The 26,618-nt window shown below is 38.6% G+C and overlaps 1 protein-coding gene across 1 annotated transcript in view; it reads left to right on the forward strand.

Moving 5' to 3' along the window:
• GPR158 (G protein-coupled receptor 158) overlaps window positions 1–16,271 on the forward strand; it is a 318,887-nt gene extending 302,616 nt beyond the window's left edge. Inside the window, exons 8-11 of the mRNA XM_068538769.1 lie at window positions 4,053–4,191; window positions 9,627–9,732; window positions 13,874–14,020; window positions 14,787–16,271. Of these exons, the coding sequence (XP_068394870.1) occupies window positions 4,053–4,191; window positions 9,627–9,732; window positions 13,874–14,020; window positions 14,787–16,271 (1,877 nt within the window). The remainder of the gene's footprint in view (window positions 1–4,052; window positions 4,192–9,626; window positions 9,733–13,873; window positions 14,021–14,786) is intronic.
• Window positions 16,272–26,618: the final 10,347 nt, after the last annotated feature.

Consider the following 26,618-nt stretch of genomic DNA (forward strand, 5'->3'; position numbering starts at 1 on the left):
AACGGGCTAAGAGGCATAAAATGTTATTAAATACAAAATGCCTTTGCAACATGGCAAAGCAGGGGACCACAGCTTGAGGGACATTTGTACTTTGATGTTGTTTTTCTCTCAGCCCTTGTGGGTGTTCTAAGATCACAGATCTGGGACATCTTCAGTGGCAAAGAACTGATATTAATTCTCACTTCTTTGCTTGACCCAGGCCTTTGGAAAGATAACTGGAAATTACTTTCATTATGGCATATTAATTTTTTAAAAGCTATGGTAGTTAACTTTTAAACTGAGTGTTATTCCTTATAGATTAAAAATAGAATACCTCAGTTTTCTGAAAGCCCTATTTGAATCTTTAAATATGAATGCAATTCCCTTTTTAACTATACCCATGCCTCCCATCAAAATCATTTACCACCAGAAATTATTTTTTAAAGCAGAAGCACAACACATATTTCAGCTCCCATGCAATAACACTGCAAAATTTGGTAACATCTGCATATTTTCTTTACTAATTGCAGTGTTAGTCTGAAGTTAATTATATTTTTTTTCAGCCAGAGCATATTGTTTGATATTGCTAATGAAATGATTTTAATGTTCAGCTTAGCTATTAGGAGGAATCTTATTTTGTCTTATATTTTTAAATGTAATTCTCCATTGTAGCACACTAATTAACCTGATAACTACTTTTCTTTAAAAAAAAAAAAACTTCAGTATAACGTTATATGAAAACACTGCAGTAGGTGGCAGGGGATAGTGTTTTCATAATTCAGCTACATGTGACTCCTTCAATTACAGTATATTTTTGTACTAGCATTGTTTAATAATATTTTTTGGTTCTGAAGAACCTAGGGGCAGGGCAGGAATAAAGACGCAGATGTAGAGAATGGACTTGAGGACACGGGGAGGGGGAAGGGTAAGCTGGGACAAAGTGAGAGAGTGGCATGGACATATGTACACTACCAAATGTAAAACAGATAGCTAGTGGGAAGCAGCCGCATAGCACAGGGAGATCAGCTCTGTGCTTTGTGACCACCTAGAGGGGTGGGATAGGGAGGTGGGAGGGAGACGCAAGAGGGAGGAGATATAGGGATATATGTATATGTAGCTAATTCACTCTGTTATAAAGCAGAAACTAACACACCATGGTAAAGCAATTATACTCCAATAAAGATGTTAAAAAAAAAATAATAATATTTTTGCATTCATCATTCTTGTGTGCCGAGCACAGTACCACACACCTAGCAGTCTATCAGTAAGTAGCAATTGCCACTATTAATAATAATGCCAGTATGATCTTTAGATCATGTATATAGATGGATCATGTGTATAGATGTTAGATTGATCTAGACGTCCATCAGTGTTAGATGGAGTGGTAAGGTAACAGAAAGCCTACATCTCTAATGACGTGAAACTGGTATCATTTATATTCATTCAATTCAACAGATATTTATTAAATCTTATCCATGTGTGATCAGTACTGTTGCTATCATCTATGTGGGCAAAGACAGAAAAAATAAATGAAAGACTCAATTCTTGCCCTGAAGAAGGTCATCACAGTCGGGGCTCCAGACTCCATGAACAATTTTCTCCCAATTATATATTGTGTGGCATTATTAGTCTCTGCATTGTGTAGTATAGACAGTTAAAAATTGTAAGAGATTAGAGGAAGGGAACTGCAGTGTAAGTTAGAATCATTTCAGGTGGCCTTGTGATGGAGGTGGGACCTGAATCAGACATTGAAAAATTGGTTAATGTTTAGAAATGTGGGTGAGAGGAGATTTCGTATGTGAGCAACAGCATGAACAAAGACTAAGAAGCAAGAAGAATCTTTGGAGTGTTCAGAGGACAGTGAGTCTTCCTGGGTCAGCTCAGAATTCATGATGGGGAGCTTTGGGAGATTGTGTTGGTTGCATAACATGAGGTCATAGAGGGCAAGGAGTAAAATAATAGTGAGCTACTAAAGATTGCTAAATGAAGATGCATGCAGCTCCTCACAGAAGGCTAACCTGAGGGCCAGAGACTAGACAAGAAGTCAGAGTCTAAGAAATATACAAGCACAAAAGAATAAGGCCAAGCAATGGGACAGCTAACAGGAAGCCTGGGTGGCAAGAAAGTCTTGAAATTTTCTTGCAAGAAAGTCATCAAAGTCATGAAACTTGAAACATGTCTGCCCTAGCAGGAACCCCTGTAGTCTTCCTTTGGGAGCAGGAATTATTCCAGGGTCCTAAGTGGGTATGAGTGAATCTTCTAATGGAAATACGAATCAGTTAACCCAAATGGAGTGGCAGAGATTTGGACAAATCCTGATATGATCAAAGTGGAGCTTCAGAAAAATGAACTTGTCGCTGTTATGAAGAATGAATAACTAAAGGGTGAATCCAGGTTTAGATGGGGCAGTTGATAAATAATTGTAACAAAAAAGGAGTAAACTGGTAGGAGCTTAGGCAAGGATTGTAATTGTGGACATTGAGAGAAGTGACACATATGAAAAGTAACTCAGGGTAGAAATGTGTCAGTGAAAGGTGGCACTGAGATTTCAAACCTGACTGAAGAGGCAATAGTAGTAGCATGGACCGAAGTATAAGCCTTAGGAAAGAAAGTTATACACGAACATGTCAGTATTTCCTGATTTTCCTTTTCCTGATCCAGTAGAGCTAGGCTGGAAAGAACATTCACAGACATGGCCAGTGGCCAACGTACAGAATAATTGGGACCTCCACTCTAATCTCATGGAGACCTTTGAGTAAGGTTTATTTTCCCTTTAACTTCTGACCACATTAGGGTTTTAGGGTAACTCTTGACAGATGTGTTTACTTAAGGGATTTTCAATGAGTAGGGCACTGCTTATTGTTTAAATATGGTAGAAATATGCTGAAACTTTGGCAGGTAAAACACCTGGGCATATGGGACTGGAAATCAGTGTTTCAGTATATAAGTAGGTTACGCCTAGGTAATGCATTTGGTGAAATGTTTTCTCCAAATTAGAGCTTTCTTTTTGTTAATTAGATGTCATGTTCCCATGAGGTCATGTCACTAAGACAGATAAAATGGATGGTAACAGTTACTGCTCAGAATGAATTAAAATAACAACATTCAGTTTGAAAAAAAAAAAGTCTAAGGAGATGTTTAGCAATAAGAACCAATTATTTAACATCTGTTTTATTTATTTATTTATCTGACATCTACTCTGTCAGAAACTCTTAAGTGCTTTATAGCCATTATTCGATTTCATTAGCAAATAATTCCATGAAATATGTACTTTTATTATCCTCATTTTCCAGGTAAGGAAACTGTGACCAGAGAGGTTAAATTGCCTCAGATTATGCAAAGTTAATTAGGGATCCAGCTAGAATTCCCCATCAGGTCTAGTGTGACTCTGAAACCCTATCCTTAACTGCTACACTATGCTTGTCTCTTCTGGCTTGAGCAAGCAAACAAGGTGATTGTGAATTTCACTAAGCCTTTAGCATATACCCTCCAAAGATAGGATGTCTGTCATGTGTGAAGAAATAATGGTTCAATTATAAACTATGCCACTGAATGTTTAGCAGCCTATTTTCTCACATTTCTGGCAATGGGTCTTTATGTATTGAACCAGACTCAATGCAGTAAGAACTTAAATTTCTAGGAGCTGCATATAAACACATTATAAACTTTTGTTGCCCTGAGGACTTTATTGTGACCCAGATGCTCTATGAACAGCTTAAACTTAGGTTGGCAATGTGGAAAATTATTTTACAGTTGTTTTAGGAAAAAGCCAGGTATTAGCGCGCACACACACACACACACACACACACACAAAATCTGAGATGCCAAACACTATTTAAAATTTTTTTTTAATTAAAAAAAACCACAAAGTGTACCTGTGAAAAAATCCTCTATACACTGAATAAAAATTTAAAATAAATATATGGCATAGGTATTCATATATGAACATTTTGTATGCATCTGTTTCTATGTGTTTCTATCCTAGACACAAAATGCATGCTAAAGAGCTTAAATTTTACTTCTTTCTTCACCTGTAAAACTAACAGAGAATTGTTTGTTTGTTCTTCTCACAGCTGAATTTTTATTCCTCCTATGGGGTGTTTATCTCTGCTATGCGGTGCGAACGGTCCCATCAGCTTTTCACGAGCCGCGCTATATGGCTGTTGCAGTTCACAATGAGCTCATTATCTCCGCTATATTCCATACAATTAGGCAAGTGATCTGCAGAGCCACTCAATAACTGTTTTATTTTTCTGATGTGTTGCAGTTTAATTTAAATAGCAAAATTGGATAAGATGCATAATGGAAAGATGTAGGAAGGATAGTGTTTTATAAGTTGACTAATTTCTTTGTCACAGAAATGGCAAATGAATTGTTCTGGTTTTTTTTTAAACTCTGCTGTTCTTAGTTCCTTCTGATGAGTTGTTTATTGCCTTCATTTATCTGGAAGGGTAACTCAATGTTATTGTATTTTGTTAAACCACTTATGGGGATGTCATTGGGTAAATTGTTTATGATACATAATACTGTTTGTTCTGAAGATATAAAGCAATACATGCATACATTAGAAAATAGATACAGGTAAATTGTCTATGTTTTCATTCATGTTTATTATTCTGGTTTAAATTTTCAAAATTTTAACACTCAGATAACTTATGTGTGTGAAATCTGTTGAATTCAAAACCAAAAAACCACTCCAAGTTGATGACTGGATTTTTGTGTGCAGTGGGGTTCTTTGATCATTACACTGTAGCGATGACTTTCTGTGGTAAGAAAATATGGCCTGGCCCTCCGTTTCTTATTATTCCATGTATCTCCATAACCAATGAGTACAAAGGAGGAAGAGAGTGGCTTATGATAAGTGAACAAAATGAAATATGTATGACTTATCTTCTGAGAATTTTCACCTGATTCATATTTGAAGATGAAATAAAAACCTCAACAAGAACAACAACCAAAAAGGAATCCTATAGTCAGAAAAGCAACAAAAAGATGCCATTTAATTGCTCGACATATATTAAAAGTTAGGACACACTTAAGAATGTAATTAGAAATTTTGAATATTAGTCTTGGCCCGCAATGGAAAGATAGAGATTAATAATAGGGTGAAAAGGTGTGGATCTGCGGAAGTTTTGCAGGATGTTTATCACCTCTCACTTTAGTCAGTAATCATAAAATGACATCTTGCACTTCTAGGAATAGATGATGCCAAAGAACAGTTGGGCCTCAGGCATAATCTACACTTTTTAAACTCTTAAAGTAAGAGAAAGAGGTATTTATGATCTGACAACCCTGGAAACTCCATCAGAGACGGCCAGGAATCAAGGCAATTTGCCCCTTGCTTTGTCTTGACCTCTCTCAAGAGAGAGAAAAGAGAGAAAGAGTAGAAGAGGGAGGAAAGATGAGACGCAGAATATGAAATCATAAATAAGCAAAGAAAAGGATGCTTTCTCTAGCTCCACTCAGACTAGAGCTCAAGGATATGAGCGAGGATGCCCTGGTCTGAAATGCCGTGAGCACCAGAGGGCACTTTGTCATGGTGCCAGAGCTCCAGAGCCTTCACATTTCTTCCAACCCCTCTCCCCAAAAAAGCTGCATCATTTTTGTTGTTTGTTTTCAGAATATCAAACACACATGTTTCAAGATCTAACAAACATGCTTATCTAGAACCATTGATAAGTTAAATGTTATATTAACAAACCAACTAGAGAGTTATAAGCATGTAAGAAGGCTTATCACACATACTTCCCTGGTTGTCCAGTGGTTAAGACTCCACGCTCCCAATGCAGGGGTCCCGGGATTCGACCCCTGGTCAAGGAACTAAGATCCCACATGCTGCACAGCGCAGCCAATAAATAAATAAATAAAATAGTGGCTATGTAAATCAGCCATACTTCAGTAAAAAATAAAAATTGAAAAAATAGGCTTATCACAGATGAGTTTAAATGTCTTCTACTGTCAGAATGTAGCTGTCATGCAGAGTTTCCCACTTGTGCCCTAAAATTAACTGTTATGTTTCTTAGAACCAAATTAATTGCCCAAGAAATTAAATCTGTTCAATACAGTTGCCAAAATTGATCTATATCTTTTCAACCTGTTCAATTTTACTCTGTTCAATTTCCATCATTTAATGTGTTTTTTCAATAGATTTTCAACTCTCAACTGGCCCAAGTCCTTTCAGAAGTAGGCAAGGTAAATGATTTTTAAATGAACTTTAAAAAAATTCTTAATAATAAGGCAATAGATGGTTATTTCAAAAAAAATCATAAAATGATAAAGAGAAAATAAACTCCCTAATCTAACCACCCAAAGATAAGCACTATTAACATATTAGTAAATCACTGTTAGATGTTTTTATATGCGTGTATATTTGTGACACATCACATTTGATAACTCCCTTCTAGGAATGTCACAATGAAGCTAGCATACCGAGAAGTCCTGCTGTACAGATACCTGTTTAACTTTGTTTCACCAGCATTTTCCAAATGTAATCGACAATGGAATCCCCCCAACCCTTATATCTGATAGCAGCAGCCATGCTTCAGAAAATACTGTTTTAACAGTGAACCAGGGTGATAGGAAATATGTTAAATACTTGTTGAAAATAGCTTTCTTACTTTGCTTAGGTCTTTCCTACAGAGTCCCAAACAACCCAGCCAGAAGAATCATATAAACCATGAGCTGGGTTCACGTAGACACAAGCTCTGATTGAATGGTTCATGGTGAACCTAGTAGGTTTGGTGTTGGGCAGACATAGCATACTCTTCTTCCAGACAACTCTTTAATCCCCTATCAGTTTTGAACAGGGAGGACTTCAAATGGTAGCAGAGGGACCAGCCTTGGTATCTTTTGGTATCTTCTTAGGCAAGGCTAAGCAAACCTGAATGGGAAGCTCTACATTTCAAGTTCCAAATTTGACTTACCTTTCTACATAGACCAGACTCGATTAGATGGTGGCACATTGGCTTCAAAGAATCATAGCTACTCTCTTGAAAGTTTAATTTGTATGGCCATAAGGGACCAGTGATGGAATTATAGTTTAACACAATAAATCTACAGAACACTGATTTTAGGGGGATGAGCCAGGAGCAAGTAAAAGGCAGTGATAATTAAAGAAATCAACTATGCACAATTTCTTATTTACATGTGGACTGAATTCATATATGCTGTGGTTCCAGCATTAATAAATTAATAAATTTAGTAAATTAATAAATAAGGATAAGAAGCAATAACATAAAAATTTAAATCAGCTGGATCCATCTTGGCAATTTTTTCCTAGAATGGAATAATATTAAATAAGGCATCCAACATCAGCAAAGATATTCTCTATCAATAGGATATATATGTTCTTCTTGTCTGCTTAAAATATAAAATTATGTATACATATATGTATGTATTCATATTTATACATACACATATATAAATTAAAAACTATGACTACATATTACGTACAGATTTACTTTCATTCTTACCAAATTGTCAGACTGAGCAAAAATAACCTAAAAGGGTTAAGTCTAGAAGGATAAATAATGAGAAGGCATTTCGCTCAGTCTGTTCTAACCCTTTACTTATTTTTAGTACTAAGCATAAAGCAAACCTTTGGGAAAGTGCAAGGCTTTTAAAAAGTTTGCCTTTATTCTTAACCTCAATTTTCAAATATTTCGATGCGCCTGATTTTTGGACCTATTTCTTAAGTTGAAATACTATTTTTTAAAATGAAGCTTTAATACTATTTCAAAACCCAATTGTTCTTAAGGTGTTTCTAATCAAAACTGCAACCTAAAAAAAATCTGGCAGTAATTAAAAGCTGATTAAGGACAATTGATGTTAGCATATCTCAAAATTATTTTTTGGAAGCTTCACTGTTTTAATTCAAAATATGTGTACCCGTTCTTTTTTCCAGGTATTGTCAGGCTGGTTTGAAGTTTACCTGTGTTGGCATTTGAGATAGGAATTCCCAGTACATAAGGATGCTTTTTGACTGTAAATCCATCTCCTTTGATGTAACTGTCTGCTCCAGTACTGGCAGGGGCCCCAGCAGATTGGGATTGTATTATTTTCAGGGGTACATTTTCTACTGCTTCTGTGCCTCAGTACTCTGTCTCAGAGACTATAACTTTTTATTGAGTAAGATGATCCTATTTTAGTGCTTAAAAAAAAAAATCTTACTTGACCCAGCACAGACTGTATGGTCAAAAGTATCCCATCCCTGAACAAAGTGAATATTCAGTCACATTCAAAGCAGGTATGAAGCCACTTTTCTCACAAAGGAGCTAGAAAAGATGTTAATCCAGAAAATCCCTTTTAGTTGTCTGTGAAGTGTCATGGCCATTCTGCACTTCTGTGTATAAGTCTATGTTTTTTATATCTCCAGACACAGGGGAAAAAACTCTATCTCCATTTTGATGACTCCTGAGTTTCCATTTTAGCTTGATTTTTTTTGGGGGGGGGGGGGATGGAAGTGAAAATGAGGAAGAAATATCCTTGATGGAAATTTTGTTTTAAATATTAATAATATTAATCTACTTAGTAAATTTGTCATGAATATGGTATAATGCAGAAATAAAATTAGTCTCTTTTTAGATTCATATATGTTTATTTCATGATTATATCATAAGCATTTTCTTAGGATATGAGCTTTTCAAATTTGATGATGTATATCATTGAAACAAAATGCTAATTCTCTAATTCCAAAAGCACTAAAATCTCATATTTAGCTTTCATGGATAAACAATAGATGGGAAAACATTAAAAGAAGAATATGAGTGCAAAACGACCTTAATAAAAGCAATATCTGGTTTCTGCATAAAGATGAGTCCTTAAAACATGAGTTCTAGTTTGTACATGTACCTACTGATTTGTGAAAACATTCCAGAGTTACCAGATCAGATATAAATAATGAATTTTTCCTACACATGTTACTTGAAGGGCCATCCTGGAACACAAGTTTATAAATTCCTCAATAAGATAAGATTTTAAATATTATATTTTAAATTATTTTAAAATAATTTGATGCTCTTTAAAAACTAAGATGTATTTTAAAAGATGCACTTTGTATGTCAACTATATTTCAATTTTTAAAAACAATTTTAAAAAGATGCACATTACAAACCATTAGTACATTCATTTTATCCATTACATTGCTTATCATTTAAACTTCTGGGATCATTCACTAAAACAGATATTTACCCATTTTTTTTCCTTAGTTCTAATTAATATTTTTAAGAGAAGAATATTATAATCAAGAGTTATTTGGATGTGTCTTATAACCTAAATTTGCCTGAAACAATCATTTTTTAAGCTACTCTTCTTTTGAATTCACGTGTGTTCACTGCTTTTGCTTTGCACATTCAACTTACCTACAAAATAATAATCCAAGGAAATGTTTAGCACATTATATATGTATGTGTTATCTTTCTTACTATTGATAATTTTAAGAACTAAAGAGTTCATATCTTATGCATCTAACTAGAGTTACTTAGACCCTTATTCTTCTGTGATGAAAATATATGTCATAGAAATAACAGTATGACTTCTTTCTTGCTTGCTTTCTTTTACTAATACATTGAGGAAAAGAGTTTCCAAGTATCCTAGTGTTTTAAGTAGAGATCTTGTTGGGTTGCTAATGTGGTGAATTCTCCTTTCAGATTTGTTCTTGCCTCAAGACTTCAGTCTGATTGGATGTTGATGCTGTATTTTGCACATACTCATTTGACTGTGACAGTCACCATTGGGTTGCTTTTGATTCCAAAGGTATTCCTCCAACATTACTTTTCTCTTGCAAGATAGTTGTTTTAAATGAGCGTGGAATTGTTTCTCCTTTAAAAAATATCTGGCAATATAGGCAAAGGGAGGTGTGAAGATTTGCTTGACACACTACAATGTTTTTAAAACTCCCTCCTCAGGAATCTAGGTGTCTCTTTTCTTTGGGGATTTATTAAACATCTCACATAATTTTTAACTGCCTTAGTTTGTACAAAACCCATCATCCGTCTTAGTCCTTTTCCAAATACTTTGATACCTATTTATGTTTTAATTATTAGGGGTTCAAGGTGGCCTTTCATTGTAGCTGTAACCTCAAGCTCGTTTTTTAAAGAGAATTATCCTAGTCTAAGAATCCTCTTGTTTGGATTCGTATTCAGGGAAGTATTGTGTTTTAAACATTCAGAGAATTTTTATGTAAATAGAAATAATTATAATGTTGTATAAAAAGAGTCTTGCTTAACAATGATGGATTCTGACAAAGACTTATCTACACAGCATTCTGATGTGGAGGGAAACGGGCCAGGACTCAGAATACAGGGATTCTGAACTCATACCCCACCCCAAGTTAGCTGTGTAATGTAACGTTAGGCAAGACTTTTCATCTCTCTGAGTCTCAGTTTCCTCATCTATGACATGATAGCAGTGAGGCTGCTTGGAATAAAACAAAATGATATCTGAGTTTTGGAAAAAAGATACTATACAAATTATCATTATTTTCCTCTTTTACATGTAGAAAAACAAAATATTAGAACAAAATACTATGTGTAGAAAAACAAAAATTATCATTGTTTTCCCCTTTTACATGTAGGAAAACAAAATACATCTTTATCAGTGTCATACAATGTAACGTTAGCACAGCTGAAACCAGAACTGTGATTTCTTTCTTTCACTCTAGGCTTTCTTTACCTCACCTCTCACAATTAACCAAAACATTGAACTTCAGCCTGATTGAAAAGGCCAAACAATTGTAAACAGAGCAAAATGCCTATTTTCTTCCTTACTTGAATTATACCAAATAGCCATAATTTTCATGGATGTGTCTGTTCCTGCAATCTATCGTAACCATCTTTATACTGTACATAATATGATTACATTTTTATTAGATGGGTATATACTCAGACTATTTATTTATTCATTCAAAAAATTGCTATTGAGCTCCAGACAGAATTGAAAACATAAGTTTACACAAAAATTTGTTCTTGATGTCTATTACCTTGGTAGTGATGGCATCACGGGTGTTTGCATATGTCCAAACTCATCAAATTGTACACATTTAACATGCGCAGTTCTCTGCATATCAATTATACCTCAATAGAGCTGGCTTAAAATTTTTTTTTAAATTTGTACATGAATGTTCATAGCAGCATTATCCATAATAGCCAAAAAGTGGAAACAACCCAAATGTCCATCAATTGATAATGTATGAACAAAATGTGGTATACCCACAAAATGAAATATTATTCATCAATAAAAAGGAATAAAACGCTGATACATGCTACAACTTGTACAAACCTTGAAAACCTTATGCCAAGGAAGCCAGATAAAAAAGGCCACATATTATATGATTCTATTTATGTGAAATGTCCGGAATAGACAGCTCTAAAGAGACAGAAAGTGGGTTAGTGGTGCCATGGGCTGGGGAAAAAGGGGAATGGAAGTGACTGCTTCCTGGGTTCAAGGTTTCTTTTGGGGGTGATGAAAATATTCTGGAATTAGATGGTGGTGATGATTGTGAAACCTCATGAATATACTAAAAAACACTGATTTGTATAGTTAAAAATTGAGAATTTTATGGTACATAAATTATATTTCAATAAATAATTTAAAACATTATTGAGGAGCTTTACTAAGCACTATATCCTAGATTAAGAGTAGTGAACAGATATAAATCTGTGCTCTCTTGGTACTTATATTCTGGTGGAAGAGAGGAGGAAACAGAAAAGGTAAACAAAATAAATATTTAAAATAGTATTTTAGATAGAGATAAGCATTAAGGAAAAATCATAAAGCAGGAAATGGACAATATCTGACAAATAACTGTCCCTTAAACTCATGATAATCTCTAAGACTTTGCTCAAGAAAAATAATTTCATTCTTATAAATAACCTCCAGTAGCATGTGAGATTTTGGAGGACCAGGACTCTATTTTCTTCACCTTTATGGCCTTAAGTTTATGGCACATGTGGCTCCCACAAACATAAGTAGAAGAGTGAGGGGAAAGTTCATCAGTTCCTGTGGTTTCTCAGTTGGTCCCAAATACAAAAGATTCATTATTGCTTAAATACAGAACTACCATCTCACATGTTATCTCCAATTTGTGTTCACCTGCCTAGCTGAATATTTTAACAATAGTTGACATTAAAATATCTCTGTGTCTCTGTATCAAAGGGCAACCTGTTCTGTTTTTTTCTTTAATTGTATTTTGTTTTTTTAAGTATCAGTGTCTTTATAGACAGTGCATAATAGTATAGAGGGTAAAAGATTTGACAAGAATCACACAAATTAAGTGGAAGGACCCCTGTCACATGTATATTTTGGAAGTCTAATCTATTCCATTTGGATTACTGCTACATTTCTTATCGTGAGATTAGCTACTTTTTTTTTTTTTTTTTTAACGCTAGGTCCTTGTTGGTTATCTGTTTTAAATATAGCAGTGTGTACCTGTGAATCCCAAACTCCCAATCTATCCCTCCCTCCCACCCTTCCCCTCGGTAACCATAAGTTCATTCTCTAAGTCTGTGAGTCTGTTTCTGTTTTGTAAATAAGTTCATTTGTGTCATTTTTTTTTAATTCCACATATAAGCGATATCATATGATATTGGTCTTTCTCTGTCTGACTTGCTTCACTTAGTGTGATAATCTCTGCATCCATCCATGTTGCTGCAAATGGCATTATTTCATTCTCTTTAATGGCTGAGTAATGTTCCATTGTATACATGTACTACATCTTCTTTATCCATTCATCTGTCAATGGACATTTAGTTTGTTTCCATGTCTTGGCAATTGTAAACAGTGCTGCAGTGAACATGGGGGTGTATGTATCCTTTCGAACCATGTTTTTCTCTGGATATATGCCCAGGAGTGGGATTGCTATTTTTAGTTTTTTAAAACCTGTCCATTATTTGAAGAAATATTTTACCCGATGACAAGGTAGGAGAAGAGAACCCAAGTTCTCTCAATTTTCATAGGACAAACACTTGGTTTATATGTTGTATAAAATGTGGCTGGATGCTTTTGATTCTTCCTGCTTTGCATCATTTACCCAATTCATTCTTCCTCACTTTTCCACTTGAAGAAGAGTAGAGATAGCAAGAGTACATGAAACTGAAAAATATCAAAAGACTACATGAAGATAATTAAAATATATCAAAATGCAATGAAGGAGGAACTTGAGAATAATGATGAGCTTAAGAAAAACAATCTATAATTTCAGTGAATCTTTGCATTTTAAACTTAGATACCATCCAGCGCAAGCCCTTTAGGCTAAGAGGGCACTGCGCTCCTGAGAGGTTCCATGGCCTGGTTAAGATCTCACTGACAACAGAGTTGAGGCTGGAATTCAGATCTCCTGTCCCCTGAGTTTTGAAAGTAGTGTTTTTGAGGCTCTGTGTGACAGACTGAAAGTCATATTCCTGTGATCAGTCCAATTGTGCCCATAGATGAAATACAGCCTCCTCTGTGTAAAGTGAGATGACCTGATACACACCACCTCTCAAAAAAATATCTCCCGTTCAGCTGCCAGTGGGTCTAAATTGCTACTCTTAGAGTACAGTGTACTAAGGGTGCCCTAAGAGAACATTCCTTTGGATTCTTCTACTTATTTTCATTTTCAAAATGCAAATATCATTGAAGAGGAATAATGTGAGTTAACCCTTGGAACCTGGAAAAAAGACAAGAATGGAAATAGGAGTCAAAGAGGGAACCAAGTGTTAATATTGCCTCACTAAGTGCTCTAGCATGTAAGGTGGGAAACAAAACACAAATATGACAGCAAATCTTTTGTAAAGAGTTCAGTGAATGAATTCATCTAAGCTGAAGAACTGATGTAACATTAGAACCTTTAGAAAATTATTATGCTGTGTCCTACAGTGGATTAATGTCTACAACTCATATTGAATTTCTATTGCAGTTTTCACATTCAAGCAATAACCCACGAGATGACATTGCTACAGAAGCATACGAAGATGAGTTAGACATGGGCCGATCTGGATCCTACCTGAACAGCAGTATCAATTCAGCCTGGAGTGAGCACAGCTTGGATCCAGAAGACATTCGGGTAATGCCAGTATTTCTTCTTTTCTGTTTTAGATTACACCCATTCCTACAGGCTCGCACGTGTGGGTTGATGTTCATGTGTGCTTCTTTGTGTTAGAGAGCATGTGTGTTTGTGTAAGAACTGAAGGCATCACATGCAGTTAATCCAGTTCTAAAACATAGAATCACAGTATAAGTTAGGCCACACAGGCCAGTCTTGATAGTCTTAACTGACTTATTGGACACCATGATGATGAACTGGTTGTACATGTCCCATGATGACGGTTTATGAGATCTTGCTGATGGGAGACTAGGATAGATCTGTGAGCAGAGAGTGTGAATTATTTAAAATAATCTGTGACAATATATCAGCATTTGGAGGAAGAAGACGCTTTTAGTATTCGATGGTCTGTTGGACACTAATTTAACATTAGGTGTAATTGTATCAGTGGCTACATGACGCTTCCCATATTGTTGAGGGGTATGGTTTATCAGTAGACACAGGCTGTGTTTTGTCATATGGTCCAGGCCCAGCCTGGTCCACGCAATTCACAAGTTCAAAGTGCCTGTTGCATGAAGCAAGTGCAGAATGCAGGAGTTCACGTCTTAAAGTTCAAACGCTGTGTGAAACAAGATACAGAGGAACCAGAAGGTGAGAGTGAGGGGAAAGTTGATGAGCAGAGATGTTAGGAAGAGCTCCGTTTATTGACTTCACATTACAGTTAGTGATATTAGCCGGCCGAAACGCTAAATTCCGCACCTCTTTGAATCTGCTCTTGTTACGGCAGGACGAGCTGAAGAAACTCTACGCCCAGTTGGAAATCTATAAGAGGAAGAAGATGATCACAAATAATCCCCACCTCCAGAAAAAGCGGTGCTCGAAGAAGGGCTTAGGCCGTTCCATCATGAGGCGGATCACCGAGATCCCGGAGACGGTCAGCCGGCAGTGCTCCAAGGAGGACAAGGACGCGTTGGACCACGGCACGGCCAAGGGCACTGTCCCGGGCAGGAGGAACCCGCAGGAGGCTGCGGGCGGCGCCGGGAAGCCCAAGGAGGAGTCCCTGCGGAACCGAGTCTTCTCGCTCAAGAAATCGCACAGCACGTACGAGCACGTGCGGGAGCAGCCGGGCAGCCCGGGCAGCCCGCCCGCCCCGAGCCGGGAGGAGGAGGAGGCGGCGGCCACGGACGACTCTGCGCTGGGGTCCCCGGCGGGAACGAACCGGCCGCGAGCCCTGCAAGACGACAGCCAGGCTGTGTCCACCGAGTCCGTGCCTCTGGTGTGTAAGTCGGCCAGCGCCCACAACCTCAGCTCGGAGAAGAAGCCCGGGCCGCCCCGCACGTCCGTGTTACAGAAGTCCCTCAGCGTCATCGCCAGTGCCAAAGAGAAGACGCTCGGATTGGCCGGGAAAACCCAGGCATCCGGCGTGGAGGAACGGGCCAAAGCCCAGAAAGCTCTGCCGAGAGAGAAAGAGACAAACAGAAAATACTCAAATTCAGATAACGCAGAGACTCAAGACTCTGCCCCCCCAAACTCCAATCATTCAGAGGAGCCAAGAAAACCTCCGAAATCTGGGATTATGAGGCAACAAAGGGCCAACCCCCCCGCTGCCAATTCCGACCTGAGCCCAGGCGCCACCCAGATGAAGGACAGCTTTGACATAGGGGAAGTGTGCCCCTGGGAGATCTACGACCTGACCCCCGGTCCTGTGCCTTCAGAATCAAAAGTTCAAAAGCACGTATCGATTGCGGCTTCTGAAATGGAGAAAACCCCAATTTTTTCCTTAAAGGAGAACTCTCATCCCAAGCCTAAGGCAGCTGAACTATGTCAGCAGTCCAATCCGAAGAGCATAGACAAAGCTGAGGTGTGCCCTTGGGAGATCCAAGGTCAGTCCCTCTTTGAAGATGAGAAGTATGTGATTTCCAAGACTCAGGTTCCCCCAGGAAGAGCTCAAGGGGAGAATGGAGGCCAGCACTCTGCAGCCAGTGTGTGTGCTGGGCAGTGTGAAGAACTGCCTCCCAAAGCTGTAGCATCAAAAGTGGAGAATGAAAACCTCAACCAACTAGGAGACCAGGAGAAGAAGACATCTTCCTCTGAGCAAAACGTGCCTGACTCATATAACTCAAGTAATAACTTTCAGCAATCCTTAACATCACGAGCTGAGGTGTGTCCCTGGGAGTTTGAGACCCCAGATCAACCAAATGCTGAAAGAAGTGTAGCTATCCCTGCCTCTTCTGCTTTAAGTGCAAATAAGATAGCAGGGCCTCGGAAATAAGAGGTCTGGGATACTTTTAAAGTGTAGCATCCCCAGAAAGAAAAGGAGAAGGAAGAAACGCTGAATTCGCTATAAGACGGAAGATACAGGATCACAAATTCCCAAGGAGTATTGGTCAATCAAGGGAAATGTGAAAGGCAGGGGTGGAAGAAAACGTAGGAGGCCAGGGCGACGACGTAATGGAGAAGTTAGACTGGCCAGGAAAGTCTTGCCCCAGGGAACACTGGGAAAATCCTTACACTTTAGCATATGTTTGGGAGAAGTAGCCCTCAATGTCTGCCCCTGATCAATACTTACCCTTGGGACTTTGAAGATCCCAAGCAAGGCAAACCAGAAGACACAGAAGAGGGATGAGATTTTGCAAAGGAGAGGAAGGTATTGACGTATGTGACCGAAATTCTAAGTAGCTGACTAAAAAGAACTTACTTTACCTATTTAACCTTGATAGCACTGCTAACTTAATGCATCCAAAAATACCTTTTATATTAATGATTGCTTTCATTTTCTTATAAATGTCTGTTTCAGTACATTGTTGTGTCTCATTCCAGCATTCCAGATTGTATAATTTTTGCAAATAACTTTGATATTATGTGACACAACACATTTATGCAATCTGCAGCTACTCAATTGTTATTGCAACTTCCAGAATACCTGCTATGTATCAACTTTAGTTGATTCTTGAAGTACAGTACGCTTTCTCTGGCTTGGGAAGCCATAACTGTTATGATAAAACCTTTTAGTTTTGGCTGTGGTTTATATATTGTGAATTTGGATTTGACTCTATTATTTCACATCATGGTTTGTTATACTGTCTTAATCAGGGTTTTTTGTACAAGTTGAGTTTCTTGTTTTGCACTTCCTGTTAGGACTCAGAAGCTTTATTAATATTGGAGATCAAGTGGTCCTACTTAGTCATACATCTCATTAAGGACAACTTATCTATTGTTTGTTCAAAGTCAGGGATAGATAATGCCTTCATTCCAATTAATTGTCCCTTGTAACTCTTTCAGTATTTCATACTTAGCAGCATTTCATAAGGAAGGAAGAAGCTAAGAGTGAGAAAAAAATACTGTGCGTCATTATTACCATTGGCAAGGGAAGACTCTGGGAATGACAAGAGAATTAGAGTACTGCAGAGCCAGGGGATTTGCCTTTAAAACAAAGACAGAAAGGGAGCTCCCAATAGCACTTTCAAGGGATTATATTTTTAAAGAGAAAAGTTATTATAGCATCAAGATCATTATATGGATATATTTTTATTACGTATACTAAATATATAATATTTTACATTACCTTAAACTACTTATTCTCATAAACTCTTATTCATTGCTTCAGGCAAGGGTAGAACTTGCTGGGCTTGAATCCCAAAGAGGTTTATAACCAGAGTTACTCAAAGCCTATGAGGCAGTGTGGGCTCTTCATTCTTCCAAGCCCTGGAAAACTTCCAAGTCCTGCAAATGGCCTAGGTGAGCTACCAGGCTCAAAATTGCAAATGTAGGGGTTATTTGCAAGGCACAGCAGCCCCCAAAGCATGTTTTATAAAACGTATCGCATTCCACACTGATCACCTGGCATGGCAATCCGAAGCTGCTGATTTAGCCCTACTGATGTGATCATGCAAAGAGATTCCATTGCAAAACTCAGTCTCATTTTATTTTAAGATGAATCACTTAAAAATAGAACCAAGACTTCCTTTCTCTCACGCTAAATGCTGAAGTATCACGGCTTGTTCGGCCAGGACATTTATAGCCTAAATAACTGTTTCTCATTTTCTGAGCAGCAAGGAGAACATGCTAGGAGGGTAGAAGTTGAGAAAAGGGAATCAGAAGGTGGATACGGGGCTGTTCTTAGGAATATTACTCTCAATGGAAGATAAAAACTGGGAATTCTCCTATTCATCATCAAAATTTTCCCAGTGATTTGTATTCAGGAGTAACATGCATTTCACCATTTTGCAAAGCTGTGCATAAATCTCCTCACCCATTTGCTTGCTTCGTGCATTACTCAGGATGGTGGGGTAGGTTTGAAGAGATGTAGAAATTCTATTTGTTTTTGCTTTCTTCATTTACTTCCTTCTCCGCTTCCTTTTCAATCAAAGCCTATCTATCTACTTAGTGACCTTGGACTACAACTTTAAGGTATAAAGTTGTGAATTTGGTTTGGAGTGTCCAGACCCACCTACTTGTTTCATTTACATCCGAGATCTGTTAGTTAGTACTTTACTGACTTTTTCAGAAATAAGCAGTCAGGCATCAGCAACTTTTTATCGCACTTCAGGATGACCCTGCTAGAGATGTGGCCTAAAGAAGACTTGCCTGTTTCTACCTTAGTACAGTCTATAGATTCTCTTCCACCAGCATAAATCAGCAAGAGCGCCTGGGGTCTTTCCTAGACTTTCATTGCCATTATTTATCACCAAGAGAAGTTTAAATCTGCAATCCTTGAGGTGGTTTTCCCAGATTGATAACAATAAGCAAGTGAGGAAACACTATTAAGTTCACAAACATTTGCTAGGTTGTCCTTCTCAGTGCATGTGCAGGCTGCATCCTGTCCTTGTTTTTAAGCCAGGGTTTATAAATAAGTAGATTTATACCAATCTTAAGAGAACTGTATATTTTATGCAAGAGTTAAACGCTTTACGACATGAATTATAACCCAACCCATTGTAAACTTTGGTGGCCATATGGATTTGAAACTCGACAGTTCTCTTGTATTTGCTTCCTAGGTTTCTGCATGCAAGTGATGACAGGTAGGACTGAAAAAAACACTGCCTTTGACTTCTAGCATTTAGCAACTGAGAGATGTAGAGTCAATAAAGCTGTCAGTCTCTTCACTTAATCTGTGGTTCTTCTGAAACTATTATCTGAAACCTACAGCATCCCACCATAAAATATTTGGTAAATTTATGTCGTGATGTGTTGCAGCATGTAAATACTTATAACTTCTCTGCAATAAAACATATTTATATGAAAGCAATTTGGGGCGATTTGTGTGTTCATCTATCAAAAGTTGAATTCATTTCACCTAACCAACTTTAGGAGGAATCCCATATATCTTTGGTTTTGGTACACTTAATGCACACACATCCCCATGTTGCCTATATACAGGAATGTGTGAGTAGTCAAATGTGGCCTCAAACATGCAGGTGATCATTCGGAGCCAATAAAACCTGTTAGGACTAGTGGTTTTGATTTAAGGATGCTCTAGCCAAATGGGAACTAATTCAGCTACCTTTTTAATTTTTATTTATTTATTTATTTACTTATTTATTGGCTGCGCCACGCGGCTTATGGGTTCTTAGTTCCCCGACCAGGGATCATACAAGTGCCCCCTGCAGTGAGTTCCTCAGCTACCTTTTTTAAAAATTGAAGTTAGTTGATTTACAATGTTGTGTTAGTTTGTGGTGTACAGCAAAGTGATTCGGATATATATATATTCTTTTCCATTATCATTTATTAAAGGATATTGACTAGAGTTCCCTGTTCAGCTACTGTTTTAAATTTACTCAACAAACATACCAGGCAATCTGCTAAGCAATGATGATGATCTTCAGATGAACAAGGTGCTCCAGTAGCACTCAGACCCATAAGAGTATCCGGTCCCTGCTATGGTATTACACAGGACAGCGTGACAGTCTCGGAGCCAGGGCTGGCTTAATAAGGAGGGCACATTCACCAGGCTGAAATTCTGCAAAGCCATCAGGTATGAAAGGGAAAGAATGTAAGACCAGAAAGGTAATTGTGCACAGCATTGCATGTCTTGCTTCAGATAACTACAATGTATCCTTTAGTACTGGGAGCTATCAAAAAGCTTTAAATAGGGGCATAATCAAGTCACATTTTAGAAGGAAATGATTTGTTCCCCGAGTGATGGGGAGCAGCCCAGAAATGGCCTGAAGTGGGAGGAGACTAGAGGCAGCTAGATCAGTTAGAAGACTAGTATGAGAGTCGGGGTAAGGGAAAGTGAGGGCCTAAGGAGGAGAGGAAAAAAACATTGGTTGTTTTTTATCAAAATAGCATCTTCCAGTGGGTTTCCTGTTATGTTATACTCCTAGGAAACCAGAAAAATCAGAGTAATTAGGTAACTATGTCAAATATAAATGTTCCTTCTAAGTTTGTTAACATTTTGGATAATTTCAAAAGTTTTCAAAGCCCTCTCTGAAGGTCGATGGACCTCAATATCCTCTACCCACCTTGATACTGAACTGGGCTGGGAAAGGAGCAAAGGCCTTGCCTAGATAGGGACCTAAATTCCTGGCTGGAAGTGGCAGCTCTGAAGCAGTTCCAGAAAGAAGCAGGTGTGGCAGGAGGTCAGAGGAGGGAGCTGGATCTACCCTCTCCCTGCATCACCTTTCCTTTAAATGGTTCCTGCAAGGGCCCTTTCCCAACTCTTCACACCATTGTGTATTGCATATTTGCACATTCTGTATTCTCTCGGTACTTACACGTAGAATCAGTGGTTTCAGGTCTTTGAATGATCCTAAAGAGCTGAGACAAAAGCCTTTGGGGATTAACAAGCCATGGAAATCAAGTCTACTTATGTGATAAGGAACATAGAGCCTTTTCAGTGTTGGTTGGAATTGCTTGGTTGATGGCTGTATTATTTTTCATATATTTATGCACAGTGATAGTCTTGTTTCTTTGTTCTACATTTAGAACCTTTCTGTTAAAATACCTAAGAGGACTATTCCTATCAGAGATTGACTTTATCACTCCAAAAAGTAATCATGTCAATCTCTTGTTCTAAAGCAATGCAAGTTAGTTAAGATTTTCATTATTATTTCAGCATATTCTGTCCTTTTCCCCCTGAATAGTTATGAGGACAGAAATAATGTCTTTCTAATTTTGGTTATTTTCTCTTTAAACATTTGTTTCTCGGAAAGTACAAGGGCAAACTGGGAGCACATTGTATGCTTTAATTCAGTGTTAACTGGTCAGAAGGCAGACAATGGAAAGTCTGAATTGGTTTTTAATTTCCCTTTCTCTGCGATGTGAATGTAATACTTTGCCAGAAATAAAACTGTCTGATCAAATGAAAATGGAAAATGAGAGATAAATATGGGAAAAGTCTTTGTTGCACAACAGTCACATTCCTAGAAAGAAAAATAAGTATGCAAATAGCAGGTCATGACAATTCTTATAGAACATACTTCCATTTCAGTTCAAACAGCAATAGAAAAGACGGCAAATGCCCTCTTCAAGATTTTAAGCCCAGTTTTTCCCCTAGCATACCATGGGATTTTATTCCTCCGTGCCTTTTGTCTTGCTGTTTGGTCCATCTGAAATTCTCACCCTCCTTCTTCTCTGTGTCAGCATCTTATGTGTGCTCCAATACTAGTATGATCATGTAATTTATTGTCCAAAGAAAACCTTTGAGAGTGAAAGTGCCGTGCTAATAATGAATAATTATGCTTGGAAAACAGTGTAAACTGGGACTATCCCAAGCAACCTGGGATGTTTGTTTGTTTAGCCTATTCAAGGAGCAGCACAAATGCCCTGCTCCTTCCATGAAGCATTTCCTAATGCCACAAATCAGAATGACTTTCTCCTTCCTCTATGCTTGCCTTAGGAATTTGCTTAAGTCTATGACTGCACTGACTCACAATTTAGTTACATAGTCCTCTGTATCATCTGCTAAGATAAGAGTTCCTGGGGGCAAGACATTTTTTTTGTTCACCTCTATATCCCCAATTTCTAGCCGTGTGCTTTGCTCTGAGTTCAATAAATATTTGCCGAATTGAAATGTTTGATTACTAATCATTGTCTAAAATACACTTGAAGAGAAAGAGAAACTCAGGAGTTGGATGAAGACTTGCTGGAGAATTTCTAAAATGTTCAGTACTAACCGGTCTTCCATCCACATCCTGGCAGTGTCTGGAAACTTCAGATTATGACTGAACCGCAGTAACTCTCCAGCATTACAAGGTAAGAATTGATTTGTCACCCTAAGGAGGGAGAAGCTGAAGGTTTGGGACATGGCCCAGTTTGTTAGAGCTCTAAAAAATATTTCCATATGTCATAAAAAGTAAGAAATCTTTAATTTGACTGTAGGAACTTACTTTTAGTTATTTGAACTCTTTGGAAAATAAAGCTTGGTGGGATCTAAATAAAATATCCACATAAAAATAAATACTGATGCTAGACTTTCAGATGTTTCTGAGAAATGAGGGTGTTTGAACAAACTGAATGTTTTACTGGCTTTAGAATTTCTTATCCATATATTTCATGTTATGTAGAAGTAGTCATGATATGCATGCATATAACTATAAAGTTTCCATGTGTGAACAGAAATATAAAAGTTGTTTGTGGATTGGTTCAAATCCTCTTGAGATGAATTTGTAAGTGTTAAAACCTACTCAAGGTATTAATATTTTGGTAGAAATTCGCAGCCTTGTTTATCCACCTTGTGTGTGAGACTCCTTTTAAACTTCCTCCAAATGAATGGGTCTGGTCCATTAAAAGCTGAAAACATTCTGTTCCCTTTGGCTAATGCTTGACCTTTTTGGAGCATCTTAAGTATCAATGATATAAAAATAACCTGACATTTACATAACACCTCTCTCCTCAGCTCAGAGAGCTCATTGTTATGGGAATTCTCACTGGCATCTTACTCATCAGTGTGTCCTCCTAAAGGCACATCCCCTTCTAAGACCTAATCTTATTTATTCCCATTTTTTTAGTTTATTAAGAGAGTATATGCTTGTTTCCAGATTCACTTAACATAACACAATTCTAGTAATCCGGTTGTTTCATTTGTATCCCAAACATAAATTAAATAGAAGTAAATTATTCCATATCTATTACCATTTAGCAGCTACATTTTTCCTCAGGAACAGCCCCAAAGCTGGAAGTGAATCAGTGCTTGACGGTGACTGGTGGCCAAAATGGCCAAGAAATGCTGAAAACACTAAAAGTACAGGAGACCCAGTGCGGAAGAAGAGGCTTGATGTACCTAGAAGAGGGTGTTGAAAACCAGTGCCAGTAGCATTAAACTGAGAAGTATCAGAAAAGGGACAAAAAAGGGGGAAATAGGAGGCATCCAGGAAGAAATGAAAACAATTAATAGAAACAGCTGAAACTGTGGATGGTGCAGATCACAGCAGAGGGGAATAGTTACGGGGTCAGGAAAATGCAAACCGTCTGACTATAGCACCAAGTGTCCTCAACAAACACTTTGTAGGTGCCATCACTCTCTACAGTCTGTTGACTTTAAATAATGGAGATTACCCTTGATGATGTGGGTGGGCCTCATTCAATCAGTTTAAGGTCTTTTTTTCTTTTTTAATTTATTTATGTTTGGCTGCATTGGGTCTTCGTTGCTGCGCGCAGGCTTTCTCTAGTTGCGTCGAGCGGGGGCTACTCTTTGTTGCGGTGCGCAGGCTTCTCATTGCAGTGGCTTCTCTTGTTGCGGACCACGAGCTATAGGTGCACGGGCTTCAGTAGTTGTGGCACAGAGGCTCAGTAGTTGTGGCTCGTGGGCTCTAGAGCGCAGGCTCAGTAGTTGTGGCGCACGGGCTTAGTTGCTCCGCGGCATGTGGGATCTACCTGGACCAGGGCTCGAACCCGTGTCCCCTGCATTGGTAGGCGGATTCTTAACCACTGCGCCACCAGGGAAGTCCCCAGTTCAAGGTCTTGAGAACAAAAACTGAGAAAGAATTCTGCTTCAATACTATGGCATAAAAATCCTGCCTGAGTTTCCAGCCTTCCAGCCAGCCCTATAGATTTCAGACTTGCCAGCCTCCACAGTTGTGTGAGCCAATTCCTCAAAATAAATCTCTCTCCCTCTCTATCCATCCATCCATCCATCCATCCTATTGATTCTGTTTCTCTGGAGTACTCTGACTGATACTGATTTTGGTATTGAGAGTTAGTTCTAGAGGAACAGAATCTTAAGAGTGAATTTTCTGAATTGGTTTTGAGGTTCCTGGAATTGGTTCTCTAATTTGATTAGATTTAAATGCACTAATGACTCTGGTGGGAGAGAGGGTACTGATAATCCATTGCGTAATGTGGCAATAGAAATGTGCAAAATCTCACCACTGAATATTCCTAATCCAATACCTACAGGAGGCAAGGTTCTGGGTGACCATCTGTTTGGTACCTTAGAACACTTTGTCAAACTAGCGAGTATAAGGAGATTGGCTTCTTGCTCCTAACTGCTATGGACAGTGTGGGGAAAGAAAAGTATTAGTTCAGGGATTCAAATTCCCACCTCTAGCACCACATGAATCATCTGAAACTTTCTATGTCTGTCTTGAAAGAAATCCTTACCTCCTGTAGCCCTGGAGCTGAGCTTTATAAAAACAGACGCAGAATCTCTGCAGTTAGCAGCTGAATTACAATGCAAATTAAATTTTCAGCTTTACAAGGTGTTGCAGTAAAGGCGTCGATTGGGAAGGAATGGAGTCCTGAAAACTGGAATGGGGCAGACGGCTAGATCCTGATGAAGCTGGCGACAGTGAGTCTTCTTCACCCTACAAACGGCCCTTAAGCCACTCCCACCTGAGGAGATTAACCCTGCTTTGCCTGATGAAATTGTAATGGCCTCCCCTGAAGGAACTGCCTTGAAAAACATGGCCGATTCTCCTAGGACATGCCCCCACCACTGCTCTTTGCTTCTAGACCCATAGCTAGACTCAAGTTCCAGCGAGCCCCAGGTGAGGTGCAAAGCGTGACCCACAAGATGTGTCACAGCACAAAAGACCACATAATTTTTCCAATGTATCCAGGCAGGAATATGGGGAATATTTATGGGAGTTGAAGTTGTGCGTGATGATGGTGGAAGGAATGTAAAGTTGGATCAGGCTGAATTTATTGAGCCCACTAAACAGAAATTCTGGGTTCAATAAAGAGTTAGAAAAAGCTCTGTTTTTTTTGCAGGGCGGGGGTGGGCAGGGGTGGTGTTGGCTGAAACATAGACTGAAATGTCTCCTACACTAAATGAAGTTGAAATGCCACAACTTCTTTGGTATACTGTAGAAGAATATATCCAAAGGCTTAGGGAGATTGGGATGTTAAAGTTGATTTGTCATATAAGATCTGCTCGCCCCCATGACCAAGGGGCCAGAGGACACACCTCTCACTATGACTACAGAAAAACAAATTTGTGAAGGGAGCCTCAGCATCCTTGAAGAACTCCATGGTCACTCTTCTCTGTAGGTCAGAAATCATCGGGAGAATGGCTACCACTGACTGGGATCCTTAAATGTCATGGGGATAATTGGATCGCAGGGTGACAAGGGCCACTGGTGGCACTTAATCACCAATACAAGGCAAGAGTTGTTACCATAATGGATAGCAGAGTCAAGGCAGCAATCAAAATAGTCTGACTTGCAGAGACCTATGTCATTGGCCAGTTGAACAGTTTCCCTAAAAGAGAAATAGACAGGCAGTCTCCTAAATTCTGGCTTGATTTGCATATGTGGAAAAGCTCTAAGTCAAATGACAGAAGTCTAACTTGAATCACCAAAACTGAAGAGTCACGGCCCTTGAGTCAATTCCCAGCCCTGAGCCAGTTTACAGACCCAGAACCCATTGAATAAAGAGGAGACTGTGTCCCCTGGAGAAGGACCTCATCACACTGCCAAAAATTTATACTATTAATCTTTCTCCCAGCCTTCTCCAAAGATACCTACTGCCTTTTACAAGGGTGACTCTGCACTGGGGAAAAGGAAAAAATCAGACTTCTCAGGGGTGATCGAACCCTAGTTCTGAACTGACACTGTGGGTCAACAGAGTAGGGGCTTATGGAGGTCAGGTGATCAATGGAATCTTAGCTCAAGTTTATCTCACACTGGGTCGCCAAACCCATCCTGTGGTTATTTCCCCAGTTCCAAAATGCATAATTAGAATAGAAATACTCAGCAACCAGCAGAAGCTCCACATTGTTTCCCTGCTCTGTGGAGTGTGGTAGGAAAGGCCAAGTGGAAGCCACTAGAACTGCCTCTACATAGGATTAAAGTAAACCGAAATCAGTGTGAATTCCTGGAAGTATTGCAGAGATTAGCAGCATCATCAAGGACTTGAAGGATGCAGGGGGGTTGGTTTCCACCACATCCCCGCTCAACACACTTATTTGGCTTCTGTAGAAAACAGGTAGTTCTTGGAGAATGGCAGTGGATTATCATAAACGTAACCAGGTGGTGACTCCAGTCACATCTGCTGTTCCAAATGTGGTTTTGTTGCTTGAGTAAATTAGCATATCCCCTGGTACCTGGTGTGTCGCTGAGCTATTGATCTGGAAAAAGCTTTTTTTCTCCATACCTATTACTAAAGACCACTGGAAGCAGTTTGCTTTTAGCTGGAGAGGCTAGAAATACACCATCACTGTCCTACTTCAGGGGTACAT

The sequence above is a fragment of the Eschrichtius robustus genome, chromosome 1 (assembly GCF_028021215.1).
Source record: "Eschrichtius robustus isolate mEscRob2 chromosome 1, mEscRob2.pri, whole genome shotgun sequence".
Lineage (NCBI taxonomy): Eukaryota > Metazoa > Chordata > Mammalia > Artiodactyla > Eschrichtiidae > Eschrichtius > Eschrichtius robustus.